Raw genomic sequence first — 27,831 nt, 5'->3', positions numbered from 1 at the left:
ATTCAAATAAGCTTAGAACCAGGGCAGTGAGTGATAGGGGAGCGAGTTGTGGGAGGGGTCTTAAGCAGGGGAGTGAGGTGGTCAGATTTGTGTTTTGGGGAATCATTACAGGGTCCAGCCCTGGTCTAGCACACAGCAGGTGTTCGTTCAGTGGTGGATAGTTCTGGAACTCTTGGCAGGCACCAGACCGTGTTCTAGGCGCCAGGCATTCAGTGGTGAACGTGGCAGATCCACTTCCCACCCTCGTGGAGGTCTCCACAGGTGTTTGTGATTGAGTGACTGGAGAAGCCACAGACAAAGGCTTTGAAGTAGCCAGAAGCGGGCCAGAGCCCAGGCAGGCCGTCACGTGGAGGGGAGATGGGAAGTGGAGACTGAGGCTGAGAGGTCAGGAGGATGCGAGGCGAGGTCTGGGCCGAGAGGACAGGCTGGACCAGGTGGAGCTGTGGGGAAGTGGAAATGGTGCTCAAGAGGCCAGGTGGGCTGTGGCAGGAAGCGGGAGGTGCCCAGGACGAGGTGAGGCCCCCTGAGATGAGGTCCAGGAGGAGGACAGATTTGGGGGAGATGCTGAGGCCAGTTTGGGACACAGGAGAAGTGAGGGTCCTGGGGGTCATCCACAGGGAGGTGTCCAGGAGGCCGCCGACCCTGGATCTGGGGGCAGAAAGGTGGCCTCATCAGTGTCTAGCTTGAGGCATGAGTGTGGGTGAAGTGGATAGCCCAGGGTAGGTGGAGAGGGACGGCGAAGAGGACCCAGAGACCTGCAGTATGGGAGCCTGGGCAAGGGGAGACGTGGATAGAGGAGGCTGGAAGGGTCAGAGTGGAGGGGGCCTGGGGCTTTGAGGAGGGGCCAGTAGGGCCCTGTGGGGTGACGACCGTTGTCCACAGGGGTCACTTTAGTGAGGATGGCTGCAGGGCTGCTGGTGAGGGCTGGTGTGCCCACACTGCAGGGGACAAGGGGAACAAACAACACAAGGCGAGGACGTGGGCACAGGGCCTGTGGTGCTAGGAAGAGCCAGCACTTACTGAACACTCACCCTGCTGGGTGCCGTTCTAAGCACCTTGCTTATGTTAACTCAGGTCATCCCCCATCAGCCCTCTGAGCGCCACTCAGAGATGCGGAGCACTGAGGCTCAGAGAAGTCACTCACAGGAGGCCACGCTCCTGGGGAGGAGCAGCGCTAGGTTTCCAGGCCAGAGCCTGCACGCTGTGCCCCAGCGTGTCCCTCCGCTGCCCCTCACTTCCTCAGGCCTCCCAGCCTGTCCCCTGAGCCCCAGGTGTCACCCCCCACCTCTTCCCTCCCTCCCTGATCCCACTTCTCCAGCCTGGCCACCCCACCCTCACCCCTTCCAGGACTCAGATTCGGATTCAGACACTGAGGAAGGAGCCACTGGCGGAGAAGCTGAGAGTGAGTATCTTCCTAGGGGCACAGAGAGTGGGGTTCCTGGTGGAGGATTTCAGAGCAGGGGTCTGGGGGCACCCCCTCGCCTCCGCCAGGGGTGACATTCAAAGTGTGTAACAATGGAGTTGGTGCCAGTGCCATTAGTTTTGGGGAGGCTGGGGGATCCTGGGGCTGGGGCAGGGGTACCCTGTATACCTGGTCGAATGCCTGCCCCACCGGTATGTCTTCTTTTTGGCTAGTGGACTTCCTGCGGAATTTCTTCTCCCAAACGCTGGGCCTGGGCTCTGAGAGGGAGCGTCTGCTGGATGAGCTAACCCTGGAAGGGGTGACCCGCTACATGCAGAGCGAGCGCTGTGAGTCCCCTACCTGCACTGGGCCGCTAACCCCCATCTCTGCCCCAAATGACTTCTCAGTCCCAACCACCTGAATCAGTCACATCTTTTGTTTGCAAGTAATAAGAAACCCAACTCAAACCGGCTTCAGAACCCATTGCCGTCGAGTCGATTCCGACTGATAGCGCAACCCTATAGGACAGAGTAGAACTGCCGCCATAGGGTTTCCAAGGGGCAGCTGGTGGATTCGAACTGCTGACCTTTAGGTTAGCAGCCAAGTTCTTAACTGCTGCACCACCAGGGCTCCTTAAGCATTTTTAAAAAAGTATGTTGGCTCTTTAACTAAAGCCAGCTTTAGGTATAGCTGGATCCAGGTGCTTCCATATTGTTGTCAAGACTCTAACTCTCTGTTTCTAGGCTCTGCTTTTTTCTGTTTTGGGGGTGAAGATAGCTCCTGGCAGCTCCAAATGTTAAGTTTCAGCAGCCTAGCAGCTCCCACAGGAAAAGCACCCTTTTCCCAGTAGTTCAAGCAAAAGGGCAGAGATTGGCACCCATGGACCCAGGCTGGGTCACATGCCTACCCCAACCCACTCACCAGATCTCTGATTGGCCAGACCTGGGTCGCATGTCTATTGTTGAACTAAGGGCTGTGCTTTGATTGGTCAGGCCTGTGTCATAAAATGATGATAATAATCATAGGGTTATTGTCGGGTTAAATAAGTTGATGTAGATGTAAACGCTTAGAACAAGGCTCAGAACATAGCAGGAGATGCGTTTTTGCTTTGATTATTATTACAGGAAACGTGCTTCAAGTGTGGGTGTATAGGTGCATATTTACTGGGTCACCGTGTAATTTATATCTCTTGCTGTGAGTTGAGGTCACCAAAGTCTGAGAATCCAGGCCCTCGGCAGTCCTCAGCTGGAACAATTGACCTTTTCAGGGTGCTGAACTGCCTTTTGTTGAGGACGTCCTCTCCAGTTTCCCTGTCCTCCAGCGGCTGCCAGCTCCCTCCTCGGACAGCCAGGCTCGTTGCCCAGAGCTCCCTCCCCCAGAGCAGCCTGGGCAACTGTCTGCAGCCATGTTCTGGCCTGGGTGGGTCCCAAAGAGAATGTCAGCAGTGGCTACAAAGCATTTGTTCCCTCTGTCCTCCTGGCCCAGGGTTTTAGGGTCATTGGCTCATGAGAGTCCCTGTGAGGGATGATAAATAATCACACTTAGCTAAGCCTCACTGTGTGCCAGGCACTGGGCTGAGCACTCGACAGGTATTCTCGCATTTGATCTCCCTATTGTACCTCTGAGGGCATTCCAGGAGTGACCTGGACAGAGGAGGAAACTGAGGCACAGAGAGGTTGTGAGTTGGTGCAGGGCCACACAGTTGGCAAGTGGCAGGGTTAACATTCGACACCAGGCCACGTGTATCCAGAGCACATGCTCCCACGCAGGGGGCCTCCTGCAGGAGTCCCACTGGGCCTGGCCCGATGGCAACCCAGAGATGAAGCCAAGGGGTGAGGCTGTGGCAGGCCTCACCTTTGTTCACCCTTCTATCCTTCCTTGGACAGGACACCCAGAGGTGCCCATTTCACAGGGTGTCCAGGCTTGTGTCCAGCTATCAGTTGACAAGCAGATGCCAGGGTATCGTGTGGCAGGGCTGTCTGCCAGCCCACAGCTGAGGCAGCAGCAGGGCTGTTCCTGCGCAGCCCAGTGTGCTTGGGAAATGATTCAGCCCCAACCACATCTCCCCTTCTTCCTTCTAGGGGGAGCAAAGTGCTTATAACTCTATGAATCATGGGTCTCAAGAAGTTTAGTACACTGAGTCAAAGAGTTGAGGCGGAGCAAGATGGCGAAGTGAGTAAAGGCTCCCATTTACTCTCCCAGCAACTAACTCACTGAACAACGAATAAAAACAAGCACAGACTGAGATTGCAGAACTCCAGATGGCAGCTTAGGTGTTAGAGAGTTGGGGTGAGTCCAGAAGCAGGGAAGAGGAGGAGCAGGGATGACACAGAAGCTTGGAGAACCTACCTGCTAACATCAGCAGTGCTTGCTCACAGCCATTTTGGGACAGGGCTGGGTAACACTCCTAACAGGGAACACAGAAAAGGAGCTAATTTGAGGAAGCTGTAGCCCAGTGTTTTCTAAGGCAAAGCAAATTGGCTGTGGGAGTTCTCAGGCCGCATAATTGGGAGGGGGCAGAGGGAGACTGTGAGGCTGCAAGAGAGTACTGTTGAATCACTGAGGCCCAAGAGAGATGGGCACTAGGATTGGAAGGAACATCAAAGACAGTAAGGTGAAAGGAATGCTTCAGACTGACAGAGCCACACAGAGAGATACAGCCCACAACAGGACACCATGGGCGAGCCTGTGTAGGGGCGCCCATGAGGGAAAGACATAGAGAGCCTCCCACCTTCGCATTTGCGACAGGCTAAACCCACCTGCCATGCATCCATATTGAATTCCAGAGATCAAGCATCCAGATCTCCTGAATCATCGCTGAAAACGAACCTTTTGTGGTTCTCAAGAGAAGATACCAAGCCCCCTGCTGCTGGGTGAGTTCTGACCCTGTGGGGCTGTCTGGAGCTGTCCCATGGGATTCCCAGGGCTGTGAGTCTTTGTGGAGACGAGCTGCTGCATCTTTGTCCTGCAGAACAGCTGGTGGATACGGGCCCCAGCCTTTCCGTTGGCAGCTGGGCACTTGGCCCCTGCACCACCAGGGCATCCAATCAGAAAATTTTCCCACAAAAACCAGAATAAAAAAAGATAACAAAATGGCCCAAGTTCAACAAAAAATAGTAAAACAAAAATCACAAGAGATGAAGAACCACTCAAAAGCAAAACATGAAGAAGAGGAAATTTCTCCTCTGGGGGCCAGAATAATCAAAGAATCGATGACCTTCAGACTGTGGTGCTAAATAGGTTTAAAGAAAGCAAAAAGTACACAGAAAACAAACTGGTGGAGATCAGGAAACAAACAGAGGAACAAAATGAGAGATTCAACATGGAAATTGAAGAAAAGAACTACTGGAACTGAAGAATAAACAACTAAATTAGGAAAAGCAAGAGAAACACTCGACAATAGAGCTGAACAGACAGAAGATAAAGTAAATGAACTAGAAGACGAAATAACTGAACTTATTAAGTTTTAAGAGAAACCAAAGAAATGAACAAAGAAAAGCAAACAAACCCAAAAGGAAATATGGGATTCAATTAAGAAATCTAACATTAGAATTACTGGAATCCCAGAGCACCATGGCAACAATAAAGGCATAGAAATGATTTTTCCAGGAGATAATCAGAATATCCCAGATATGAACAGAGAACCAAGCCTGCAGATACAAGAAGCTGCAAGAACCTCAATTAAAAGAGACAGAAGAAGGTCAACTCCGCTCCATATCCTGATAAAGTTCTTGAAAACCTAAGACAAGGAGAGAATTAGAAAAGCAGCAAGAGAAAAATGCAGTGTAACATACCAAAGGGCGTTCATAATAATCAGTGTGGATTTCTCCCCAGAAACCCTAGAGGCCAGAAGACAATGAGGCGACATAAATAAAATACTGAAAGAAAACAATTGCCCACCAAGAATTCTTTACCCAGCAAAGTTGTCATTCAAAAACAAGGAGAAAATCAAGATATTCCCAAACAAACAGAAACTCTAGCCGCTTGCTCCCACCAGACCAGCTCTGCAAGTATTACTCAAGGTAGCACTCCCAGTGAAATGGCAAGAGCGTTAAACAAGTATTTGTGTCCATACATGGGGAGAAAAATAAAAAAGAAGAGAGATCTCCAAACAACACAACAACATGGGCAATCATAAGAACCAAGTATATGATATTTTCAGGGAATAAACTCAATAATTAAGTCCCGCGAATGATACGACATCAAGGTTGTAAGAAATAAGTACAAAGTAAACATCGAATATAGGTTGTATATTGATGTTAATGGAGACACACCAACAGAAATGAGAGAGGAAGGAGCATATCAGGAATAGATTTATTATGTTACTCTTGTATGTTAACTATTTTTCATATATTAAATGTTGTTGCAGTTGTAAGTTGTGTAATATCACATATGTGGTAACACTAAGAAATCACCAAGAAGAAACATTCAGAAGAAAAGAAGAAAGTTAGCAAATAGGCTTATCACCAAAAAAGCAGCCAAATACAAACAAAACAGAAAAATCAGAATAAAAGAACAAATAAGATATGAAACACTGAAAAAATAAATAGCAAAATGAGTGATTTTCATTTTCAGTAATAACCTTAAATGTAAATGGTCTAAATGTCCCATGCAAAAGGCAGAGGGTGGCAGAACAGATTAAAAAAAAAAAATGATCCATCCTTTTGCTGTCTACAAGAAACACACCTTAGACGTAATGACACAAACAGACTGAAAATAAAAAGATGGACAAAAATATTCCATGCAGTCAGTAAACAAAAAAGAGCAGAAATGGCCATACTGATATCAGATCAAAAAAAAAAAAAGACTTTAAATCAAAGTATATTACAAGAGATAAAGAAGGACATTACATAATAATAAAAGAGTCAATCCAGCAAGAAGATGTGACAATTATAAATATATGCGCAACTAACAGTAATGATCCAAAGTACATGAAACAAATACTGACTAATATGAAAGGAAAAATAGACAAATCCATAGTAATAGTAGGGGCCTTCAACCCACCACTTTCAGTTATAGACAGAATATCTGAAAAGAAGATCATTAAGAACATTGAGGACTTGAATAAAAACCTTAAGCCAGTTGGACCTAATGGACATATGTAGAATATTCCATCTGACATCAAAACAAGGATCATTTTCCAGAACAGACCATATGCTAAAACACAAAACAAGTCTCAACAAATTTAAAAAGGATTAAAATCATACAAAACATTTTCCCTGGCCATAACAGTATGAAGCTAGAACAGGAAAATACATGAGATCTAAATAATACACCACCAAAAAACTATTGGATCATAGAAGAAATCAAAAGTGAAATTTAAAAATTCCTACAATCAAATGAAAATGAAAACACAGCACATCAAAACCTTTGGGAAACAGCAAAAGCAGTATTCAGAGGGAAACTTATAGCAATAAATGCGTACATTAAAAAAAAAAGGAAGAAAGATTCAAAATCATTAAACTGACAACTTGAACAAATAGAAAAGGAAGAGCAAAAGAAGCCAAAGCTACCACATTAAAAAAGAAATAATAAAGGTCAGGGCAGAAATAAATGAAATAGAAAGTAGAAGAACAATAGAAAGAATCAACAAAACTACAAGTTGGTTCTTTGAGAGGATCAATAAAACAGACAAACCACCGGCTAGATTGACAAAAGGAAAAAAACGGAAGAGGCGAATAACCAAATTAAGAAATGAAATTGGTGACATTACAATGGATTCAACAGAGATAAGCTGATTACTTAAATAAAACCATAAGCCAATAATCATAACTGATTACTATGAAGAATTGTACTACAACAAATCTGAAAACCTAGACAAATGGACAAATTCCTAGACACATACTACTTACCCAAACTAACACAAACAGAGGTAGAAAATTTAAACAGACCCATTACAAAAGAAGAATTAAAGATGTCATCAAAAAACTGCCAACAACAACAACAACAAAACCCAGGACCAGATGGCTACCCTGGAAAGTTCTACCAAACATTCAGAGAAGAATTGGCACCAGTCCTCCTCAATCTCTTCAAAAACAGAAGAGGAAGAAACACTACCAAACTCTTTCTATGAAGCCAGCATAACCCTGATACATAAACAAGGCAAAGAAATCACACACACACACAAAGAAAATTATAGACCAATATCCCTTATGAACATAGATCCAAAATTTTTCAACAAAATTCTAGGCAACAGATTTCAGCAACATATCAAAAGATAAATAAATAAATAACCGTGATCAATTTGGATTTATACCAGGATTACAAGGACGGTTCAACATTAGAAAATCAATCAATGTAATCCACCACATAAATAAAGGAGAATCATATGATCATATCAATTGATGCAGAAAAAGGCATTTGATAAAATTCAACACCTTTTCCTGATAAAAATTATCAGCAAAATAGGAATAGAAGGGAAATTTCTCAACATAATTAGGGCATGTATGCAAAACCAACGGCTAACATTATACTCAACAGAGAAAGGCTAAGAGCCTTCCCTTTGAGAACGGGAACGAGACAGGATACCCATTATCACCACTCTTATTCAACATTGTATTGGAAGTCCTAGCCAGAGCAGTAAGACAAGAAAGAGAAATAAAACGAATTCAAATTGGAAAGAAAGAAGTAAAACTATCTTTATTTACAGATGGCAGGATCCTATACAAAGAAGACCCCAAAGATCTCACAAGAAAACTGCTAGAATAGAAGAATTTAGCAATATTGCAGGGTACAAAATCAACACACAAAAATCAGTTAGATTCCTCTACACTAATAAAGACTACTCCGAAAAAGAAATCAAGAAATCAATACCATTTGCAATAACCCTCAAGTCAATAAAGTACCTAGGAATAACCTAACCAGGAACATAAAAGACTTTTACAATGAAAATTATAAAACACTAGTACAAGAGACTAAAAGAGACCTACAAAAATGGAAAGACATCTCATGGTCACGGATTGAAAGGCTTAATATAGTGAAAATGTCAATTCTACCTAAAGCAATCTACAGACAGTGCAATCCCGATACAAATCCCAACAACATTCTTTACTAAAATAGAAAAACTAATAACCAATTTTATATGGAAGGGAAAGAAACCCCAAATAGCCAAAGCAATATTGAAGGAAAAGAACAAAGCAGGAGGCCTCACACCCCCCAATATCAAAACATGCTGTACAGCCACTGTGGTCAGAGCAGGCTGGTATTGGTTCAATGACAGACGTGTGGACCAGTGGAATAGAACTGAGGACTCAGAATTAAACCCAGCCATCTGTGGACAACTGATTTTCGACAAGGGGTCATAGACCATTCAGTGGGGCGGAAACAGTCCCTTTAATAAGTGGTGCTGGCGAAGCTGGGTATCCACCTGCAGAAAAACAAAACAGCCTCATACCTCACACCGTACGCAAAAACTAAAAATGGATCCAAGACCTAAATGTTAAACCTAAAACCACAAAATTCCCAGGAGAATTTTGGGACCTAATCTTTTGTAAGAATAGGATGACAAACATAACAAACGCACAAATAGAAGAACACAAAGTAGATAAATGGGACCTCACGAAAGGTAAAAACTTATGCCATCAAAAGACTTTATTAAAAGAAGAAATGGACAACTTACAGACAGGGAAAAAAATCTTTAGAAACGACTTATCCAACAAGAGTCTAATCTCTAAAGTCTAGAAAACTGCAACAAGTCAACAACAAAAAGACAAATGACCCAATCACAAAATGGTCAAAGGACATGACTAGAACCTTCACCAAAGAGGACATCCAAGCAGCAATCAAGCATATGAGAAGACGCTCATGAACCATTAGAGAGATGCAAATCGAAACTACGATGAGATACCATATAGCATCTTACCCCGGCTAAAATGGCACTGATAAAAAATAAAAAAAACAGATAACAAATGTTGGTGAGGATGTGGGGAGATTAGAACCCTTATCTGTTGCTGGGGGGACTGTAAAATGGTACAACCACTATGGAAAATGGTATGGTGCTTTCTCAAAGACTAGAAATGGAACTATCCTACAATCCAGGAATCCTACTCCTAGGTGTATACCCTACCGTGCTAGAAATAATGACACGAACAGATATATGTACACCAATGTACATTGCTGCTTTATCCGCAATGGCAAATAAATGGAAACAACTGAAGTGCCCATCAACAGATGAATGGATAAGCAAATTGTGGTACATACATACACTGGAATGCTACGCAACCATAAAGAACAATGAGTCTACGAAACATATAACATGAATGGACCTGGAGGGCATAATGCTAAGTTACATAAGTCAAGTATGTAAGGACAAATATTGTATAATCCCTCTTTTATAAGAAGACAAGAGTAGATAGAGACCTGTGTTCATTGGTATTACCAGGGAGAGAAGGTGGAATGGGAAGGTATGCTTCATACCATAAAAGACTAGTTATTTTTGGTGATGGGAAAAGTGGCACCAAAAGCGAATGTAGTGAGCACAGCGCAAACAAAGTAGAAACAAGTGTTTGAGCACATATAGGTGGGTATAGGCACATTGGTATATGGGTAGGTACAGGTGTGTACATAGGTGACAATAGATAGAGATCTATACCCACCCACCACTGCTGTCGAATCGATTCCGACTCATAACAACCCTATAGGACAGAGTAGAACTGCCTCATAGAGTTTCCAAGGAGCACCTGGCGGATTCGAACAGCCGACCTCTTGGTTAGCAGCCATTGCACTTAACTACTACACCACGAGGGTTTCTGAGATATCTATAAGGTACGTGTAAATACAAATATATAGGTGCAGGCATATATATTCACTGGAGACACAAATATGGATACCCCTCAGAAATAACCAAACCCCTTCCAACATTGGTCTTCTGGGTTCGAGGGCTTATGACCATAGTCTCATGGGACAACTCACTGGATTAGATAACGTGGTTCACAAAAATCATGAACCGCATCCTAGTGAAGTGAATAGCGTCTGGGGTCTTAAAAGCTTGCAAGCATCCGTCTAAGACACAATTGTGGGTCTCTACTTGGCAGGAGCAAAACAGTAAGAAGGTAACAAAAAGCGCAGAGAAGAAACAAGCCTACAGGGGCCACAGCCGCATCTACCCTGAGATCAGAAGAACTAGATGGTGCCCAGCTACCACCACCGACTGCTCTGGCCAGGGTCACAATAGATGGTCCTGGATAGAATGAGAGAGAAAAAAGGAGCAGAACTGAAATTCTTATTAAAAAAAGAAAAAGGCCAGACAAACTGCAACAGTAGGGGACTCCCTGAGACTATTGCCCTGAGACTCTTTTAACCTAAAACCAAGCATATCCCCTGAGATGACCTTTCAGTGAAATAGCAGAGTGGCACACAAGATGAAAGATACTACCCGTAAGATTGGTGATCTACTTCAAAACCATCAGTCTGAGACCAAAAGGTCAACAATTACTCAAAAGCAAAAATGAGAAGATAAGGGGGCAGGCAAACCAGAGTACTGGAAACGGAACAAATTGAACACAATTAAAGAGAATGCTGACACATTGTGATAACTGTAACTAATGTCACTGAACAATTTGTGTGGAAATTGTCAAATGGGAACCTAACTTGCTGTGTGAACTTTCACCAAAAACTCGTTTTTTTTTTTTTTTTTTTAATTGTACTTTAGGTGAAAGTTTACAGCTCAAGTTAATCTCTCATACAAAATTTTCATACACAAATTGTCACGTGACACTAGCTGCAATCCCTACAGTGTGACAGCACACTCCCCCTTTCCACCCCAGGTTTCGTGTGTCCACCCAAGCAGCTCCTGTCCCCTCCTGCCTTCTCATCCTACCTCTGGCTAGGAGCCACCCATTTGGTCTGGTGTAACTGCTTGAACTAAGAAGCACACTCTTCACAAGTATTATTTTATGTGTTATAGTCCAGCCTAATCTTTGAAGAGTGGGCTTCAGGTATGGCTTTAGTTCTGGGTTAACATAGCGTCTGGGGGCCATGGCCTCAGAGGGTCCTCCAGTCTCAGACCCTTAAGTCTGCTCTTGTTATGTGAGTTTGAGTTCCGTTGCACACTTTTCTCCTGCTCCATCAGGGCGCTGTTGTGTTCCCTGTACTGCAGTCATTGGTGGCAGCCGCCCAGGCACCATCTAGTTCTGGCCTCAGGCTGATGAAGTCTGTGGTTTATGCGGCCCTTTTGTCTCTTGGGCAAATATTTCCCTTGTGTCTTTGGTGTTCTTTATTCTCCTTTGCTCCAAGTGGCTTGGGACCAATTGATGTATCTTAGATGGCCGCTCACGACCTTTTAAGACCCCAGACACCACTTACCAAAGTGGAATGCAGAACATTTGCTTGATAAATTTTGTTACACCAATTGCTTTAGATGTCCCCCAAAACCGTGGTCCCGTGACCCCAGCCCCAGCTACTCGGTCCCTTGAAGTATTTGGTTGTATTCTGGAAACTTCTCAGCTTTTGGTTTAGTCCAATTGAAAATCCACCCATTTAAGTGTACAGTTTAATTAGTTTTAGAAAATTGTATTGTTACATAAGCGGCACCACAGTCCAGCTGAGGGACACTTCCATTACCTCACAAAGTTCCCTTGTGCCTGTTTGCAGTCAATCCCTGCTCCCATCCCTCGCTGTTATTTGTGTGGAAATTGTCGAACAGAAACCTAACTTGCCGTGTGAACTTTCACCAAAAGCTCAATAAAATTTTATTTAAAAAAAAAAATTTGTTGTTGTGTGCCGTCGAGTCAATTCCATCTCATAGCGACCCTAAACAACAGAGCAGAACTGTCCCGTAGGGTTTCCTGGGCGGTAATCTTCACCGGAGCAGATCACCAGGCTTTTCCCTTGTGGAGCCACTAGTGGGTTCGAACGGCTAACCTTTTGGTTAGCAGCCGAGCACTTAGCCGTTGCACCACCAGGGCTCCTTCAAAGAATTATAGCGAGTATATATAGTGGTTGCATGGTGCCGGGCGCTGGTCTAAGCTTTACGTGAATTTATCCATTCTCCTGTCAACGGTTCCACCAGGCCAGTACTGTGATTACGCCCATCTCACCGAGGAGGAGACTGATGCCCAGAGTGGTGACAAGAGCTGTCTAAGGTCACACAGCCATGCGCAGGAAGCCGAGATTTGAACTGTGGGCAGTTTGCTACAGAACCCCTTCTCCACTCTGCTGTCTGTTGGGTATAGGCTGAGAGTGGCGAATCTTTTTTTTTAATAATTTTTATTGTGCTTTAAGTGAAAGTTTACAAATCAAGTCAGTCTCTCACACAAAAACCCATATACACCTTGCTAAACACTCCCAATTACTCTCCCCCTAATGAGACAGCCCGCTCTCTCCCTCCACTCTCTCTATTTTCGTGTCCATTTCGCCAGCTTCTAACCCCCTCCACCCTCTCATCTCCCCTCCAGCAGGAGATGCCAACATAGTCTCAAGTGTCCACCTGATCCAAGAAGCTCACTCCTCACCAGCATCCCTCTCCAACCCATTGTCCAGTCCAATCCATGTCTGAAGAGTTGGCTTTGGGAATGGTTCCTGTCCTGGGCCAACAGAAGGCCTGGGGGCCATGACCACCAGGGTCCTTCTAGTCTCAGTCAGACCATTAAGTCTGTCTTATGAGAATTTGGGGTCTGCATCCCACTGCTCTCCTGCTCCCTCAGGGGTTCTCTGTTGTGTTCCCTATCAAGGCAGTCATCGGTTGTGGCCGGGCACCATCTAGTTCTTCTGGTCTCAGGATGATATAGTCTCTGGTTCATGTGGCCCTTTCTGTCTCTTGGCCTCGTAAGTACCTTATGTCCTTGGTGTTCTTCATTCTCCTTTGATCCAGGTGGGTTGAGACCAATTGATGCATCTTAGATGGCTGCTTGCTAGCGTTTAAGACCCCAGACGCCAAGAGTGGCAAATCTTTAGTCTTCACCTGCAAAGTATCAGGCTTTGGTAGCTGATGCTGTTTGATTACAGAGGAAAGTAATACCATGGAGAAATGTGTATGATACGCTAGGAACAGATGGTCCACCAAGACAAGGTCTGCAAAATGAGGTGTGGCAAGAGACTTCTGTACTGTCTGCAGCTCTTCTCTGAGAAGGCCCCCACCTACCCCCGCCCATGCCTTATCACTGAGGTCTCATGCGTTTTCATCTAGACCTAGTTAGGAGGAGAAACTTCTACCTGTGGCCTTTTCCTGAGTCTTGTTGTGCGCCCTCCATTGGACTGGGATTCATAAACCAAAAAAAAAAAAAAAAAATCCAAACCCATTGCGGTGGCGTGGATTCCAACTCACAGTGACCCTATAGGACAGAGTAGATCTAACCCTGTGGAGTTTCCAAGTCTGTAGTCTTTACGGAAGCAGACTGCCACATGTTTCTCCTGCAAGCGATTGGTGAGTTGGAACTGCTGACCTTTTGGTTAGCACCCAAGTGCTTAACCACTGGGCTGCCAGGGCTCCTTCGAATCTTCTCAATTTGGTACAACTTCAGGCAGAGGATTTTTCAGCCCTGTGGCTCTTCTGCCAGTCGACTCGACTGTGTGGCCTCTTCCCCTTCTGAGCCTCAGTTTCCTTGTCAGTAAAATGGGGATGTTAACAACACTGGCCTTACCTCCAGTTGGTTGGCAGGGAGGACTCCCTGAGATCTCACATCTGAAACACTTGTCCAGGGCCCAACAGACATTCAAGGGCAGCGGGGCCGTGATAGGTGGTGCTGTTTTAGGCGCTGAGGACGCTGGGCAAACGGAGCCTAACTCTTCTCCTCCAGGTCGCAGGGTCATCTGCTTGGTGGGAGCTGGAATCTCCACGTGTAAGTGCTCCCCTGCCCCAGCAGCCACACCCCCAGGAACTGGGGAACCCCTCCCAGGAGCTGGCGCCGGGCCTCGCAGGGGGAGGGTCGGTGTGGTATAATGGGGCCAGCCATCCCTGATGGCTTGCCTGGTGCTCCGCACCTCCCAGCCGCGGGCATCCCTGACTTCCGCTCACCGACCACCGGCCTCTATGCCAACCTGGAGAAGTACCGTCTTCCCTACCCAGAGGCCATTTTCGAGATTGGCTACTTCAAGGTATGTGCCCCCCTGGAAAGAATGTCCCCAACACTGATGGGGGCGGGGCGGGGTCACCAGGCTCCTGCCCTCATCTCCCCCGGGGGCATCTGGGTGCCCATCTACCCTCCTTCCATCTCCCCCACAGAAACATCCAGAGCCCTTCTTTGCCCTCGCCAAGGAGCTCTATCCTGGGCAGTTTAAGGTGAGATCTTTTTTGGAGGGGAACAGGAAAAGTTAGGGGAGAGCAGGTGTGGGAAGGGCCCCCTCCAGGACTCTTCGGACAGTTATAGGGCAGTCACTAAGTCCATGGGCTCTGGGCCCTAACTGCCTGGGTTTTTGTGACCTTGAGCCTCAGTTTTCTCGTCTGTAAATGGGGGCTGATAGCAATACTGATCTCAAAGGGGCATTGTGAGGCTTAAGTGAGTTAGTGATGCATGTAAGAACCCAGACTCTGGAGCCAGGCTACCTGGGTGCGAAGCCCGACTCTGCACTTTACTAGCTGTGTGACCCAGTGCAAGACAGTCAAGCCCCCTATGCCTCAGTTTCCTCATGTGTGAAATGGGGATAATGACGTCTCTCCTCACAAGGTCGTGGTGATGATTCCCTGAGGTAAAACAGGCCCAGAGCCCAGAACAGTTTCTGGCACAATCGCGGGAGGGACGTTGTCTGTAATTGTCAGCACTGTTATGATTACTCTCTCCAGCCCACCACCTGCCACTACTTCATCCGCCTGCTGAAGGAGAAGGGGCTCCTCCTGCGCTGCTACACGCAGGTAGGCGGGGTGCGGCGTGCTGGAGGAGGGGCGGGGGGCCCGGGCCGAGGGGCGGGGGGCCCGGGCCGAGGGGTGGCCGATCCGGGCAGGGCTGAGCGGCTCCGGCTGCGACCCTGCAGGCCTGGCCCACTGCTTCCTTGCGGCGTGCCCTGCAGTCAGCCCTTTCCCGTCTCTCAGCCTCAGTTTCCCCTTCTGTAAAACAGGGCCAGAACAGCTTTGCTCCGTGCTGAGGTGGCCGTGAGCTCCCGTCAGCCGCCCGTGTGCACGTAGGCAGCCTACATTTTGTTATTGCGGCTTTCCAGCAGATGACACCAAAGTGACTCGATCTAGCAAGATCAGTGCACTGTGACAATTTCCCACAGACGATGTAGCGTCTTACGGAAGGGGCGCCGTATGCGGGCCGTGGCTCATCCATGTCAAGTGCTTAGCCAAGGGCCTCTCCCACGGGGTTCCCAGGCACAGACGGTGTTGGCTTTTGGACTAGTTGGTGGGACATTTGGGGCCTCGCACCCCATCAGTAAAAAATGCTTGTGTGAGTACCATTGTTACACGGGTACGTGTTGGAATTACACGATGCGTTATTGCAATGATACCATGTATGTTATAAATCAGACCTCAGAGCCTGAATTATAGAATACGGGATAACACCTGAGTATAAGGAGGAGTTCTAATATTTTCTTCCTGCACCCGGTACTTTGGAGCCTGCGGCCCCAGAAGCAGCCACCAGGGGGCAGGAGGCCGAATCCTTTTGAGACCCGGATTTTTCAAATTGGGGCAGGTGCTGTGGCCTAGGGCTGAGTGTAAGGGGGCAGGGGTAGGGTGGGACTCTCCTCATTCCAGCAGGAGCCCAAACCAACCAACCAAACCCGTTGCCTTCCAGTCAACTGCGACTCATAGCTACCCTATAAGGACAGAGTAGAACTGCCCCGTAGGGTTTCCAAGGCTGTAAATCATTATGGAAGTAGACTGCCTCCTCTTTCTCCCATGAAGTGGCTAGTGAGCTCAAACCACCAACCTCTGGGTTAGCAGTCAAGCACTTAACCGCCACCCCACCAGGGCTCCTTAGCAGGGGCCTGGGCCTCGATAAACGTGGCCCTTCTTCCTGGAGAGTCAGCTTTATTCACGGGCCGTGGCTCAGACCTGATGGTGATGCAGGATCTCATGAAGTCCTCAGCACGGTCCTGCTGGGCCCTCACATGACAGCGCTGCACAGGAATGCTCGCCCAGTGCCAGACCAGTGCAGGCCCGGAGAGCAGTGAGCAGAACAGACCAGCAGCCCTGCCCTGGGGGAGCTGACCCTCTGCTGTGGGGAGAGGGCAACAGACAGGACAGGTAAAGGAGCACATCTCGGGTGTCAGGTGGCAACAGGACCACAGTTAAGCAGGAAAGGGGGATCAGGGCCACCGCATGAAGTGAGAGGCATTTTGGAATTTCATAGGAGTAGTCAGGGGAGGCCTGGCTGAGAAGGTGACATCTAAGCAAAGGCCTGGAAGAGGAGAGGGAGGGAGCCATGGGGCTACCTGGGAAGTGGGAACAGCCTGTGCAAAGGCCCTGAGGTGAGGTGGTTTGGGGCATGTTCAGAGAATCCCAAAAAGCTGGATCTGAGTGAGCGAGAGGGAGTGTAGTAAGGGAGGTGATGGAGGGGTGACGTGGGGCCTTGTGGGCCACAGGGAGGACTCTCTCCATCACCCTGAGTGACATGGAGCCATAGCAGGGTTCTGAGCAGGGGAAGGACATGACCTGACTCGGGTGTTCATAGACTCCTTTGGGAATAGACTGTGGGGCAGGGAAACCAGGGAGGAGACTGCTGTGATGGTCCAGGCGGCGACCAGGGTGGACAGGACCAGGATGGGAACCACAGAGGGGAAGAAGCGGGCAGACTCTGGGTCTGTTGTGAAGATGGGCCAACAGGACTCACTGATGGATTGGATGCGGCTGTGGAGAAAGAGAGGCGTCTAGGACAGCTTGGTGGGCTTTCCCCTTGAGCACTGCGGCTTTTACTAAGGTGATGGGCAGTGCAGGGGCAGGGGTGTGCAGATACAGAGTCTGGCTGAGGCATGTTGAGTTGGAGATACGTGTTAGGAGCCTGGATTTGAGCCACGAGGTCTGGGCCGGAGAAGCAGTGCATAGATAGCATTTAAACTCATGGGATGAGGGTATAGGGGGCCTCTGTGTGAGAAATCAAGGCCTAGGACTAAGGAGCTCACCAGGGCTGCTCAGAGCGCCCACATCCCAGCTCTGTCTGAGGCAGATTCTCCCGTCCTTATCCACCACACTGCATCGACTGATGTTTTTGTGTTTTATTTTAATGTTAAACCAATGTTAGTACATTCTGGGGTCAGTGTACTTGGAATATTTAATGCATGGAGTTAGCTACATCTATGTATTTAAAGGTGGAGCCCTGGTGGCGCAGTGGTTAAGAGCTCGGCTGCTAATCAAAAGGTCGGCAGTTCGAATCCACCAGGTGCTCCTTGGAAACCCTTTGGGGCAGTTCTACTCTGTCCTGCAGGGTTGCTATGAGTCAGAATCGATTCAACGGCAATGGTTTATTTTATTTTATTTTTTAATATATTTAAAATGGCATCTTACATAAACTGTATTAAGGTAGAAAATTTGTTTCCACTCTCACATGGCATGAAGCTGTTTTATTCATATTTTTCACCCTTTCTTCAACGTCAGCCACGCTTTGAGTCGGTGACCTAGTTTTCTGGAACACATGGTCTTTACTCCTTTCTGAATTGTGACGATGCAGCACTTTTGAAATTGTGTATGATGCTATTTTTATCTCAAGACACAAGCATCTATTCAGACACTGGGACAGTTGCTTTGTTCATTCAAATTGCTGTGATCTCCACAGCAAAAGAGCTTATAGCACTTGTAACAGTACACGTAAACACAAGATATAAACATACACTGTAACACATGTATAGATGATACTCACACTATATATATGATTCTGTACCTCTCAGTCATCTAGTGCTGCCGTAACAGAAATACCACAAGTGGATGGCTTTAACAAAGAGAAATTTATTTCTTCACAGAACAGTAGGCTAAAAGTCCAAATTCAGGGCACCAGCTCCAGGGGAAGGCTTTCTCTCTCTGTTGGCCTTCTCATCAATCTTCCCCCAGACCAGGAGCTTCTCTGAGCAGGGACCCGGGGTCCAAAGGACACGCTCTGCTCCTGGCACTGCCGTCTTGGTGGTGTGAGGTCCTCCCTCTCTGCTAGCTTCCCTTTCCTTTTATCTCTTAAGAGAGAAAAGGTAGTGTAGGCCACACCCCAGGGAAACTCCCTTTACATTGGATCAGAGATATGACCAGATAAGAGTGCTATAATCCCACCCTAATCCTCTTTAACATAAAATTACAGTCACAGAATGGAGGACAACCACAGAATACTGGGAATCATGGCCTAGCCAAATTGATACACACGTTTTTGGGGGGACATAATTCAATCCATGACACTGTACTTGGCTTTTTTTCACTTAACATTTTGTCTGGAAGACCCTATTTGTATTTATACCCACATAGTAGCTTCATGGAAACCCTGGTGGCATAGTGCTTAAGTGCTACGGCTGCTAACCAAAAGGTCGGCAGTTTGAATCCAGCAGGCGCTCCTTGGAAACTCTGTGGGGCAGCTCTGTTCTGTCCTATAGGGTAGCTATGAGTTGGAATGGACTTGACGGTAACGGGTTTGGTTTGGTTTTGGTTAGTAGTTTCATGGTTTTTAAAATGTGTATCTTATTCCATTGTGAGCACTTTGCCTTTATTTAATTTAAATGTGAATTTAAGTATGTTCTAAATGTATCTTAACATATTTACATTAATAATAATAAATAATATAAATTTGTTGCTGTTGAGTGGATTCTGACTCATGGCGACCCCATGAGTGCGGAGTATAACTGCTCCATAGGGTTTAAAAGGCTGTGACCTTTCGGAAGCAAAGAGCCGGGCCTGTCTCCTGAAGCACCTCTGGGTGGCTTTGAACCACCGCCACCTCACTCTCCTCAGCCTTAAAGATAGGTCAGTGGAAGAAAAAAAATTGAACACACTGTTTGAGGGGAACGTGCATATTTTTAAAACCTTTAAGGAGCACCTCCACTGGAGGTCACAATTGGCAGTTTGAGAGCTGGGTACCGTAGGAAGGACTGCACAGGCTGTGCCCCCATCCAGGGGCACCCGGCTGGGGTCAAGCGAAGAGCCCAGCTCACTGGCTGAGTGTGCGCCCTGACGTGGCGCCGTGTCTGCTCAGGGAGGGTGGCATCTTCTGAGTTTGCACCAAAACGTGCTGCGTGGGCTGCCGTTGATGACGTCTCCATACAGTGATATTCAGAGAGGAAAGAGTGAGTCAAGGTTTAAAATATCAGGAGATTTCACATGAAAGTCTAGACTTCTGGCTTCTCCTGAAAATCCAGAAGAGCTGGCGGCACCCTGGGCCATGTTCCCCTTGGCCGTGGTTGGCTGGAGTTGAGTGGTCACTGCCCACTGGAGCAGCCACCGTTGGCCCAGGCCCTACCTCCCCACCATACCCTCTCTCCTTCAGGACACCCAGGCCAGGTGTTAGCTGCGTGCACTGTTGTTTTTCTTTTAGTTAACAACTGCTTCCTTGAGAACTACCTCCTTTCACCATCCTCCCCATCGGCCCTCCCCAGAGGCCGCTACTGCCGCGTGTTTCTTATGTCCCCTTTTGGAGACATCCCATACCTAGGCAAGCAAATACACAAATTCGTATACATGTATCTTTTTTCCACACCATATACATACTACCATCAGTCTTCTCTGCTTCATAACATCTTAGAGAGATCATTTCACGTCAGTACATACATATCTGCCTTATTGGTTTGTGGTTTTGCCAGAAAAAGTGGTGTCAAAGAAAAGCACAGAGGCAGCTGGGGTTGCCCCGAGTCAGAATCAACTTGAGGGCAACTGGCTTTTTAAGGAGTCACTTACTTCTCGTGCTATTTTTGTAATATGCAAGCAGATTGCTTACTCGTGTGTGGGGGAGTCTGTGTCAAGTAACAAAGGCAAAACTAGAATTTATAATAGAGAAGGAAAGGGGGGAAAGCTGCTGCGAGCCTGGGAACAGTGAATCTTGTCTGCACGTTTTTGGGATTAGCTGATAGCTGGCAGCGAGCAGAGAGGTCATTCGGGCAGTCTGCCCTTGAAAGAGGCCCTTTCAGCTGCCTGTGGAGTCTCTGGGAAACATCGCACATTCCCCTGGGGCCGTGTGTGATGGGCCATCTGTGTGTCTGTTTGCCAGTGCCCTCCGTCAGCACCTGCCTCTGCAGCAGTCCTCAGGGGACAAGCAGATCTGCTCTAAAGGCCCTGACCGTTCTAAGAAAAACAAGAGGGCACGTATGTCTGTGTGCAACAGAAGAGCACTCTTGTCTGCTTAATATAGAAAGGCTTTCTGTCTTTAAAGAACACAAGTTAATAGAAAGATTAGATAGGAAACGTAGGGGGCAGCGAGTTTATGTTAACTGGAGAGGAACAACTCAGAGAAGTAGGGTGAGAATGGTTGCACAACTCGAAGACGTAACCAGTGTCACCGAATTGCACATGTAGAAACAGTTGAGTTGGTATATGTTCTGCTGTATATATTCTCAACAACCACAATAAATATAAATTACACCTTCTCCTCACTTACCGACTGTCTTGTTATCCAACTTTTCACATTTACCACAGTAGTGAAAAATCTACTGTCCAACTATTTCGCACATTAATGACACACATCTGGCACTAACGAATGTCAAGGTATGAGGTGAGAGTAATGCTGGCTGTGATGTTTAAGGTTGTGTGTCAACTTGGTGCTCAGTGGTTTCAGCAGTTGTGTAATGATGTAACTTGGCAGTTGTGTAATGATGTAGTCATCCTCCACTTTGGGACCTGATGTGCGGTCATCCTCCCTTTTCGCGTAACACCAATTTCGCATAACCATCTGGTCTTTGGAACCGAACCACGTTGATAAGTCAGGAGAAGGCACGTTTAAAAAAAAAACAAACCTATCCTAAAAGGGAAACATAACTCATATTTCAAAAAGCAATAAAGCAAGTGGTTACTTAGTGATGATCACAAATATACACCCATAACATGAATTAAAAAAAAAAGCCTAAGTCAGTGTGCCATCTGACCGGTCAGTGGGAAAACGGTGTGATTGATGCCAAACAGACCGTCCTGACCCATTCAGCTCTGTCATTGGTTGGCCAGGGCTGCTGCAGACAGCTGTGCAGGTCAGGCACTGCCCAAGGTGCTGTGCCTGAGCAGCTCCATTCACAGTGGGGATGTCCTAGATTTGTACATTCATTTCAACAAATTCGTGGAGCTGTCTTATTCTAACAAACTAATTTTCCTGAAAATGGAGGCAAAGTGGCCCAAATTTGCAGGAAAACACCATCTGTAGTGGGCTGGTAGTAACTGTGGGCCTGGCCTCATAGACATTTGAGTTTGGGTCCCTGCCTTCAAGTGGCCGTGACTTTTACCCCTGCGGTGGCACCACTGGAATGAAACGGAACAGTTTTCAGATGCACCCTGCCCTGGCAATTCCACTTGCTTCTCTTTAGCTCCGTGCCCTGCCTTCTGGCCCTTGACGGGTAGAGTTTGCTCCTCACCCCTCTTCCCTCCATCTTCACCTCCAGAACATAGACACCTTGGAGCGTGTGGCGGGGCTCGAGCCTGAGGACCTGGTGGAGGCCCATGGCACCTTCTACACGTCACACTGCCTCAGCCCCCTCTGCCGGCGGGAGTACACACTAAGCTGGATGAAAGGTGAGAGGCTGGAGGTCATCCAGGAGGGCCCACCACAGCTCACTGTTGGCTCGCCAGACCAGGAACCGGGTCCCGGCCCAGTAGGTGCTTGTGGCAAACCTGACCTAAGCTAGTTCTGTCCCGCACCACTCTGCCTCTGCTTAGCAGATAATGGAGGTGGTGGCAGGAATTCTCTGCTCCCCGTACCACCTCACAACAGTGCAACTTCCACACATACAGATGGGGCCAGCCGGTCCCACAGGGCTCGTGAAACCCCAGCTCTTTGTCCTTGTAGGTGCTCTGGCCCCATCTTTCATGAAAGGCCCATCAGGGAAAAGCAACAGCTTCCCAGAGCAGCACCATCCGATACAACTTCCTGAGACCATGGAAATGCCCTGTATCTGTACTGTCCAATAGGGCAGCCACTTGCCACATGGGGCCGTTGAGCCCTTGAAATGTGCCTAGTGTGACTGGGGAACTGAATTTCTAATTTTATTTCATTTTTCTTAATTTAAACTTAGAAAAACCACATGCGGCTATGGCTACCATACTGGACAGCCCTGACCTAGAGGCACGGGATTCAGTTAGCCCATGCGTTGGATTCAGGCCAGCAGAATCCGCAGTGGGGTCTGAAGCTGGTCATTGGCCTGGTTAGGGATGAAGGCTGGGGTGTCTCTAGGGCTGCTGATGACAGAACTTACTAGTCTCTGTTCCTGTAAGGGCAGGGTATAGAGAAAAAAAAAACTCATCCAGTGCACATATCTTGAGTGCCATGAGAACCTATTTCTGACATCCATTGTGCTGACTAAGAAGCCGTTTATTTCCCCCACCATGGACACCCGTTTCTGGCATTCTTTATGCTGAGTTAACAAAGCCGCAGCTGTGGCACCCGGCAGTAGGAACCCTGGAGTGTGGCCTTCCTGATAAAATGCCAGTCGAGGGCCCTGGGGGTGAGGATTCCTGAATAGTCCAACTGCACACAGCTGGGGGTACTTTACAATTCACATTCCCCCCTATTATGGCCCCCTTACAGCAGCTCCCCATACGTCACCCGCAAAATTATCACATGTCAACGCAGAAATGTCTTAAAGCAAATGACAGGCACTAAAATGGTGCTCTGTGAATGTTTGTTGAATGAAGGAACAGTTGGACGTATGAGTTAGGATTCTGTGGGTTGCAAGTGACAAAAATGCTTTCATAATTAATAAGGAATAAAAAGGATGGTTGTCATAAGGATGGTGCGTAGGGGTAGGTGGTAGAACCCGAGGGCAGGAAGCAGCTGGCCTAAGGTTTTCTGCCCATCCCAGTCATCTGCTTGTTCTCTCTCTCTCTCCCTAATACCAGGCCTGGGGCCCACTAGGCTTCTGTGATCCAGGATGAGGGTGGCCCTCAGAGACCTACTGAAAAATCTTTACCCCCAGCCCAAATTCCTCAGGGTGGGGGCTGGTAGAGTCCAGTTGCCCCTGTTGGGGTCAAGTGTCTGCTCCTTCATTTGTTGATTCATTTATTCCTTCATTCGCTAGCTATCAAGGTGGTGCTGGGAGCCACTCCATGGAATTCTATGGGTTGGGGGATGGAGACAGTTCTCTGGAAGAGAGGTCCTTTCTGGGCAGGGCACGCACCCCAGGAAATGCCTGGTGACTGAGGGTGTGTTGTGTTGACAGTGGAGGAAGGGACACGCAGGGTGGTGCAGGGCAGGCCCCAGCTTGGAGCCTCTGACCACCTTCCCTGCCTTCCCCTTCCCTACGCCCAGAGAAGATCTTCTCCGAGGTGACTCCCAAGTGTGAGAAATGTCAGAGCCTGGTGAAGCCTGGTGAGCTTTGGGGCTGGGGGCTGGCCGAGGTGGCTCTGGGCTGGGACCCCCTCCACAACCCCTTCCCAACCAGGCCATGCTCCCCACTCCACCTGTCTTCCTGACCAGCACCCCAATCCCATCCTGGGGAGAGAGGGGTTCTATGCCCCCAGGCAGCCCTGCTGCTCCCCTACCCAGTCCTCAGGCCTGCCTTCTGCTCCCACCTGTGCTGTCTCTCCCTGTCCCTGTGTCCCTCGTGTCACTGTCTCTCTCTGTGTCTGTCTGTCCATCTGTCCCCACCTCAGACATCGTGTTCTTCGGCGAGAGCCTCCCGGCGCGTTTCTTCTCCTGCATGCAGTCAGTAAGTGCCACCTCCACCCTGTGCTGGCCCGGGAGGGGCGGCCTGGCCCTGCCCTGGGGTTGGTCACTGCCCAGCTGGCTGCAGCTATGGGCTTGCAGTGGGGCCCTCACTGGCTGCTTCCCCATCACAGGACTTCCTGAAGGTGGACCTCCTCATCATCATGGGCACCTCCCTGCAGGTGCAGCCCTTCGCATCCCTCATCAGCAAGTAGGTTGAGGTCGGGGCTAGGTGGGATCGGGCAGAGCTGGGACAGGCCCTCACAGCTCAGCTTGCCATCCCCCCAGGGCACCCCTCTCCACCCCGCGCCTCCTCATCAACAAGGAGAAGACGGGCCAGGTGAGCCAGCCTTTATTCTCACTCATACACACACACACACACACACACACACACACACACACGTGTGTGCGCGCGCGCATGTGCACGCACGCCCCCTCTCCTCTCCTCCCCTTCCTCCTCCTTACACTTGTCCCAACATCCCCTCCCATTGACTTTGTCGAGGATGAGGGTACAGGTGCCTGAGAGAATTGCAACCTGGAAATCCCAGCACTTTGGGCCCAAAGCTCAGGCTTTGGAATTCTAGAATTCAGAGAGGTCTGGACTCTAGGCTACTTCGACTCTAAGACCCCACAGGCCCCTGCATCGTTCAAGGAGCTGAGAGTGGGGGGCACAAACGGGTAAGCGCTCTTGACTACCAGCCGAAAGGCTGGTGGTTTGAACCCACCCAGAGGCACCTCGGAAGACAGGCCTGGTGATCTGCTTCCAAAAGTCCACAAAACCCTATAGAGCAGTTCTGCTCTGCACACATGGGGTTGCCATGAGTTGGATCAACTCTACAGGAACTAACAACAACTGGATCATTCAGGACCCTCAGGCAAATGAAAGAAACCCAGCTCAAACGGGCCAGAGCCAAAAAACGGATGGAGTATGTCCTGGGGCTGCAGAGCTTGGGCCTAGCGGATCCCGGGGCTGCAGAGCTTGGGCCTAGCGGATCCCGGGGCTGCAGAGCTTGGGCCTAGCGGATCCCGGGGCTGCAGAGCTTGGGCCAGCGGATCCCGGGGCTGCAGAGCTTGGGCCAGCGGATCCCGGGGCTGCAGAGCTTGGGCCAGCGGATCCCGGGGCTGCAGAGCTTGGGCCAAGCGGATCCCGGGGCTGCAGAGCTTGGGCCAGCGGATCCAGCCTCCACAGTGCTGCCGGGAGCCTGCCCTCTCCCTCTCTCAGCTCTTTTCTGGGGTGGCCTCCCTCTCAGACAGGTGCTCCCTCCTGAGGATCCCCTGCTCCTCCCTCTCAGGACATTGTCCTCACCTAACCCCAGGGTTTGCTCTGATTGGCTGTCCTGGAGTCACATGCACACTCCTGAACTCCGCAGTCCCTGTGTCCAGGAGGCTCGGCCACTGCGATTAGCCAGGCCTGGCCCCCAGGATTCCCCACCCTTAGAGCCCTGGTTTGGGTCTATATCATCTGGACCCAGTAGTCTTGAAAGCAGGGGAGGATGTTTCCCTGAAAGGGAAATTGGGACGTGGAGGTGGGGGCAGCGAAACATACTATGTGTCAATGTCTTAGTTATCTAGTGCTGCTGCAGTAACAGAAATACCACAAGGGTGTGGCTTTAAGAAACAGAAATTTATTTCTCACAGTTTGGGAGGCTAGCAGTCCAAATTCAGGGCACTGGCTGTAGGGGAAGGCTTTCTCTCTCTGTCGGCTCTGGGGAAGTGTCCTTGTGTCTTCAGCTTCAGCTTCCTGGTTCCTTGGAGCTCTCCATGTGGCTTGGCTTCTCTCTTCCCCCATCTCTGCTCACTTGTTTGCCTGTTTAATCTTTTTTATATCTCAAAGGATATTGATTTAAGGCACACCCTACATGAATCCTGCCTTATTAACATAACAAAGACAGCCTATTCCCAAAAGACATTATAACCACAGGCATAAACCAAAAAAAAAAAAAAAAACCATTGCCATGGAGTCAATTCTGACTCACAGGACCCCTATAGGACAGAGTAGGACTGCCCCATAGGGTTTCCAAGGAGCTGCTGCTGGATTCGAACCACTGACCTTTTGGTTAGCAACCGAGCTCTTAACTACTGAGCCACCAGGGCTCTATCCACAAACAGAGGTTAGGACTTACGACACATATTTTTGGGGGGACACAATTCCATAACAGCCAGGCATAGTTTAAGCATTTTATGTGTTAACCCACATTATAACCCTGTGAGAGGGTACGATGGTTATCCCCCATTCTATGGATAAGGAAACTGAGGCACAGAGAAGCAAAGTCACTTGACCAAAGTCACAGAAGAAAAAAACCAAAACCCACTAACGTGGGGTCGATTCCAACTCATAGGGACCCTCTGGGACAGAGTAGGACTGCTCCATAGCGTTTCCAAGGCTATAATCTTTACAGAAGCAGACTGCCATATCTTTCTCTTGGCGAGCAGCTGATGGGTTCGAACCCCTGACCTTTCAGTTAGCAGCCAAGCACTTTAGCCACTGCACCACCAGGCTCCTAAAGTCACAGAGCTGGGATACAAGTCGAGGCCACCTGGATCCAGAGTCTGTGCTCTTTAATGCCCCCACCCCTGCCCCACCATCCTTCCCTCCCTCCCTCACAGACCGACCCCTTCCTGGGCATGATGATGGGTCTTGGAGGAGGCATGGACTTCGACTCCAAGAAAGCCTACAGGTAAGGCCTGGGTCTGGGGTGAGGGTGGAGCCAGGAGCAGCAGGGTCAAGGTTGGATGGAGAGCCAAGGGTGACACACCAATCAAGAGCTAGAGGCCACAGCCCCAGAGAAGGCTGGGGCTCTGACTCTCCGCCCGCTCCTGCAGGGATGTGGCCTGGCTGGGTGATTGTGACCAGGGCTGCCTGGCCCTTGCTGACCTCCTCGGATGGAAGGTAAGGAGCCTGGGGGACTCCAGTCCAGGACCCTAGTCCCACCCCACAGGCCCTCTGACCCCATGACCCGCTCTGTGACCTTTCCACCCTCTGTGAACTTTGCCCCTTGCAGAAGGAACTGGAGGATCTTGTCCAGAAGGAGCATGCAGCCATAGATGCCCAGTCGGTGTCAGGGGACCCCAACCCCGGCATTTCTACTTCCCCCAGGAAGTCTCCACCACCCGCCAAGGAGGAGGCCAAAACCACGGAGGGGGAGAAACCCCAGTGACACTGCATCTCCCTGGCAGGATGCCCAGCTCCTGTGGGGACAGCTGAGCCCCAGCCAGCCCTGCCCCTCTCTAACTTGCAGCTCTTGTGAGAGAGCTTAGACAGCTCTCCAGGCTCTAAACCACCCCCTCCCCAAACTGGGCACCCAGGCCTTCAAACCTAGCACAGCTCCTACATCCCCCAGGGGCCAGGTTCCGGCAGCCCCTCTTTAACAGCTCCAACTTCTAACCACTCCCAGGGCCAAGGATCAGCCTCTAATCTCTAACTGCTCCCGGGGGCGGAGTGCCCCCACACCTCTAACTGCCCCAGGACAGGGGTCCAAGAGCCCCACTCTCTACTCGTGGGACTGGGTGGGCCAGGTCTAACCTCCTGTGGGCTGGGGCTAAAGGCCTCTCACATCTCTGCCTCCAACTTCCAAGTGGGTGCTGTGCCCCCTCCACCCGGGACCCACTTTCCACGTGGGGTTGGGTGGAAGAGGTTGCTCATTGAAGACAAATTAAAAAAAAAAAAAAAAAGTAGCAGTCAGCTGTCTGGCCTGGTCGTTTCTTGCTGTGGACACATGGGGGAGGAGCTGGAGGGAGAGCGTTGGACCTTAG

The 27,831-nt window shown here is 48.9% G+C and overlaps 1 protein-coding gene across 4 annotated transcripts in view; it reads left to right on the top strand.

Annotated features, from left to right (window-relative positions):
- Positions 1-27,756, top strand: part of SIRT2 (sirtuin 2) — a 31,328-nt gene extending 3,572 nt beyond the window's left edge. For 3 of the 4 annotated variants that reach the window (XM_003420768.3, XM_023539897.2, XM_023539896.1), the window contains 14 exons: positions 1,348-1,402; positions 1,636-1,749; positions 14,137-14,178; positions 14,328-14,434; positions 14,562-14,618; positions 15,120-15,188; positions 21,821-21,950; positions 23,683-23,742; positions 24,027-24,082; positions 24,213-24,289; positions 24,367-24,418; positions 26,686-26,756; positions 26,902-26,968; positions 27,081-27,756. In XM_003420768.3, coding sequence (XP_003420816.1) covers positions 1,348-1,402; positions 1,636-1,749; positions 14,137-14,178; positions 14,328-14,434; positions 14,562-14,618; positions 15,120-15,188; positions 21,821-21,950; positions 23,683-23,742; positions 24,027-24,082; positions 24,213-24,289; positions 24,367-24,418; positions 26,686-26,756; positions 26,902-26,968; positions 27,081-27,236 — 1,113 coding nt within the window. In that variant the 3' untranslated portion in view covers positions 27,237-27,756. Of the gene's footprint in view, positions 1-1,074; positions 1,403-1,635; positions 1,750-14,136; positions 14,179-14,327; positions 14,435-14,561; positions 14,619-15,119; positions 15,189-21,820; positions 21,951-23,682; positions 23,743-24,026; positions 24,083-24,212; positions 24,290-24,366; positions 24,419-26,685; positions 26,757-26,901; positions 26,969-27,080 lie in introns of all 4 variants that reach the window. The other variant, XM_023539895.2, reaches the window with a different exon arrangement.
- Positions 27,757-27,831: the final 75 nt, after the last annotated feature.

Source organism: Loxodonta africana, chromosome 11 (genome assembly GCF_030014295.1).
Source record: "Loxodonta africana isolate mLoxAfr1 chromosome 11, mLoxAfr1.hap2, whole genome shotgun sequence".
NCBI lineage: Eukaryota > Metazoa > Chordata > Mammalia > Proboscidea > Elephantidae > Loxodonta > Loxodonta africana.
The sequence above is the reverse complement of the archived record's forward strand: the minus strand, read 5'-3'. Positions and strand labels throughout refer to the sequence as shown.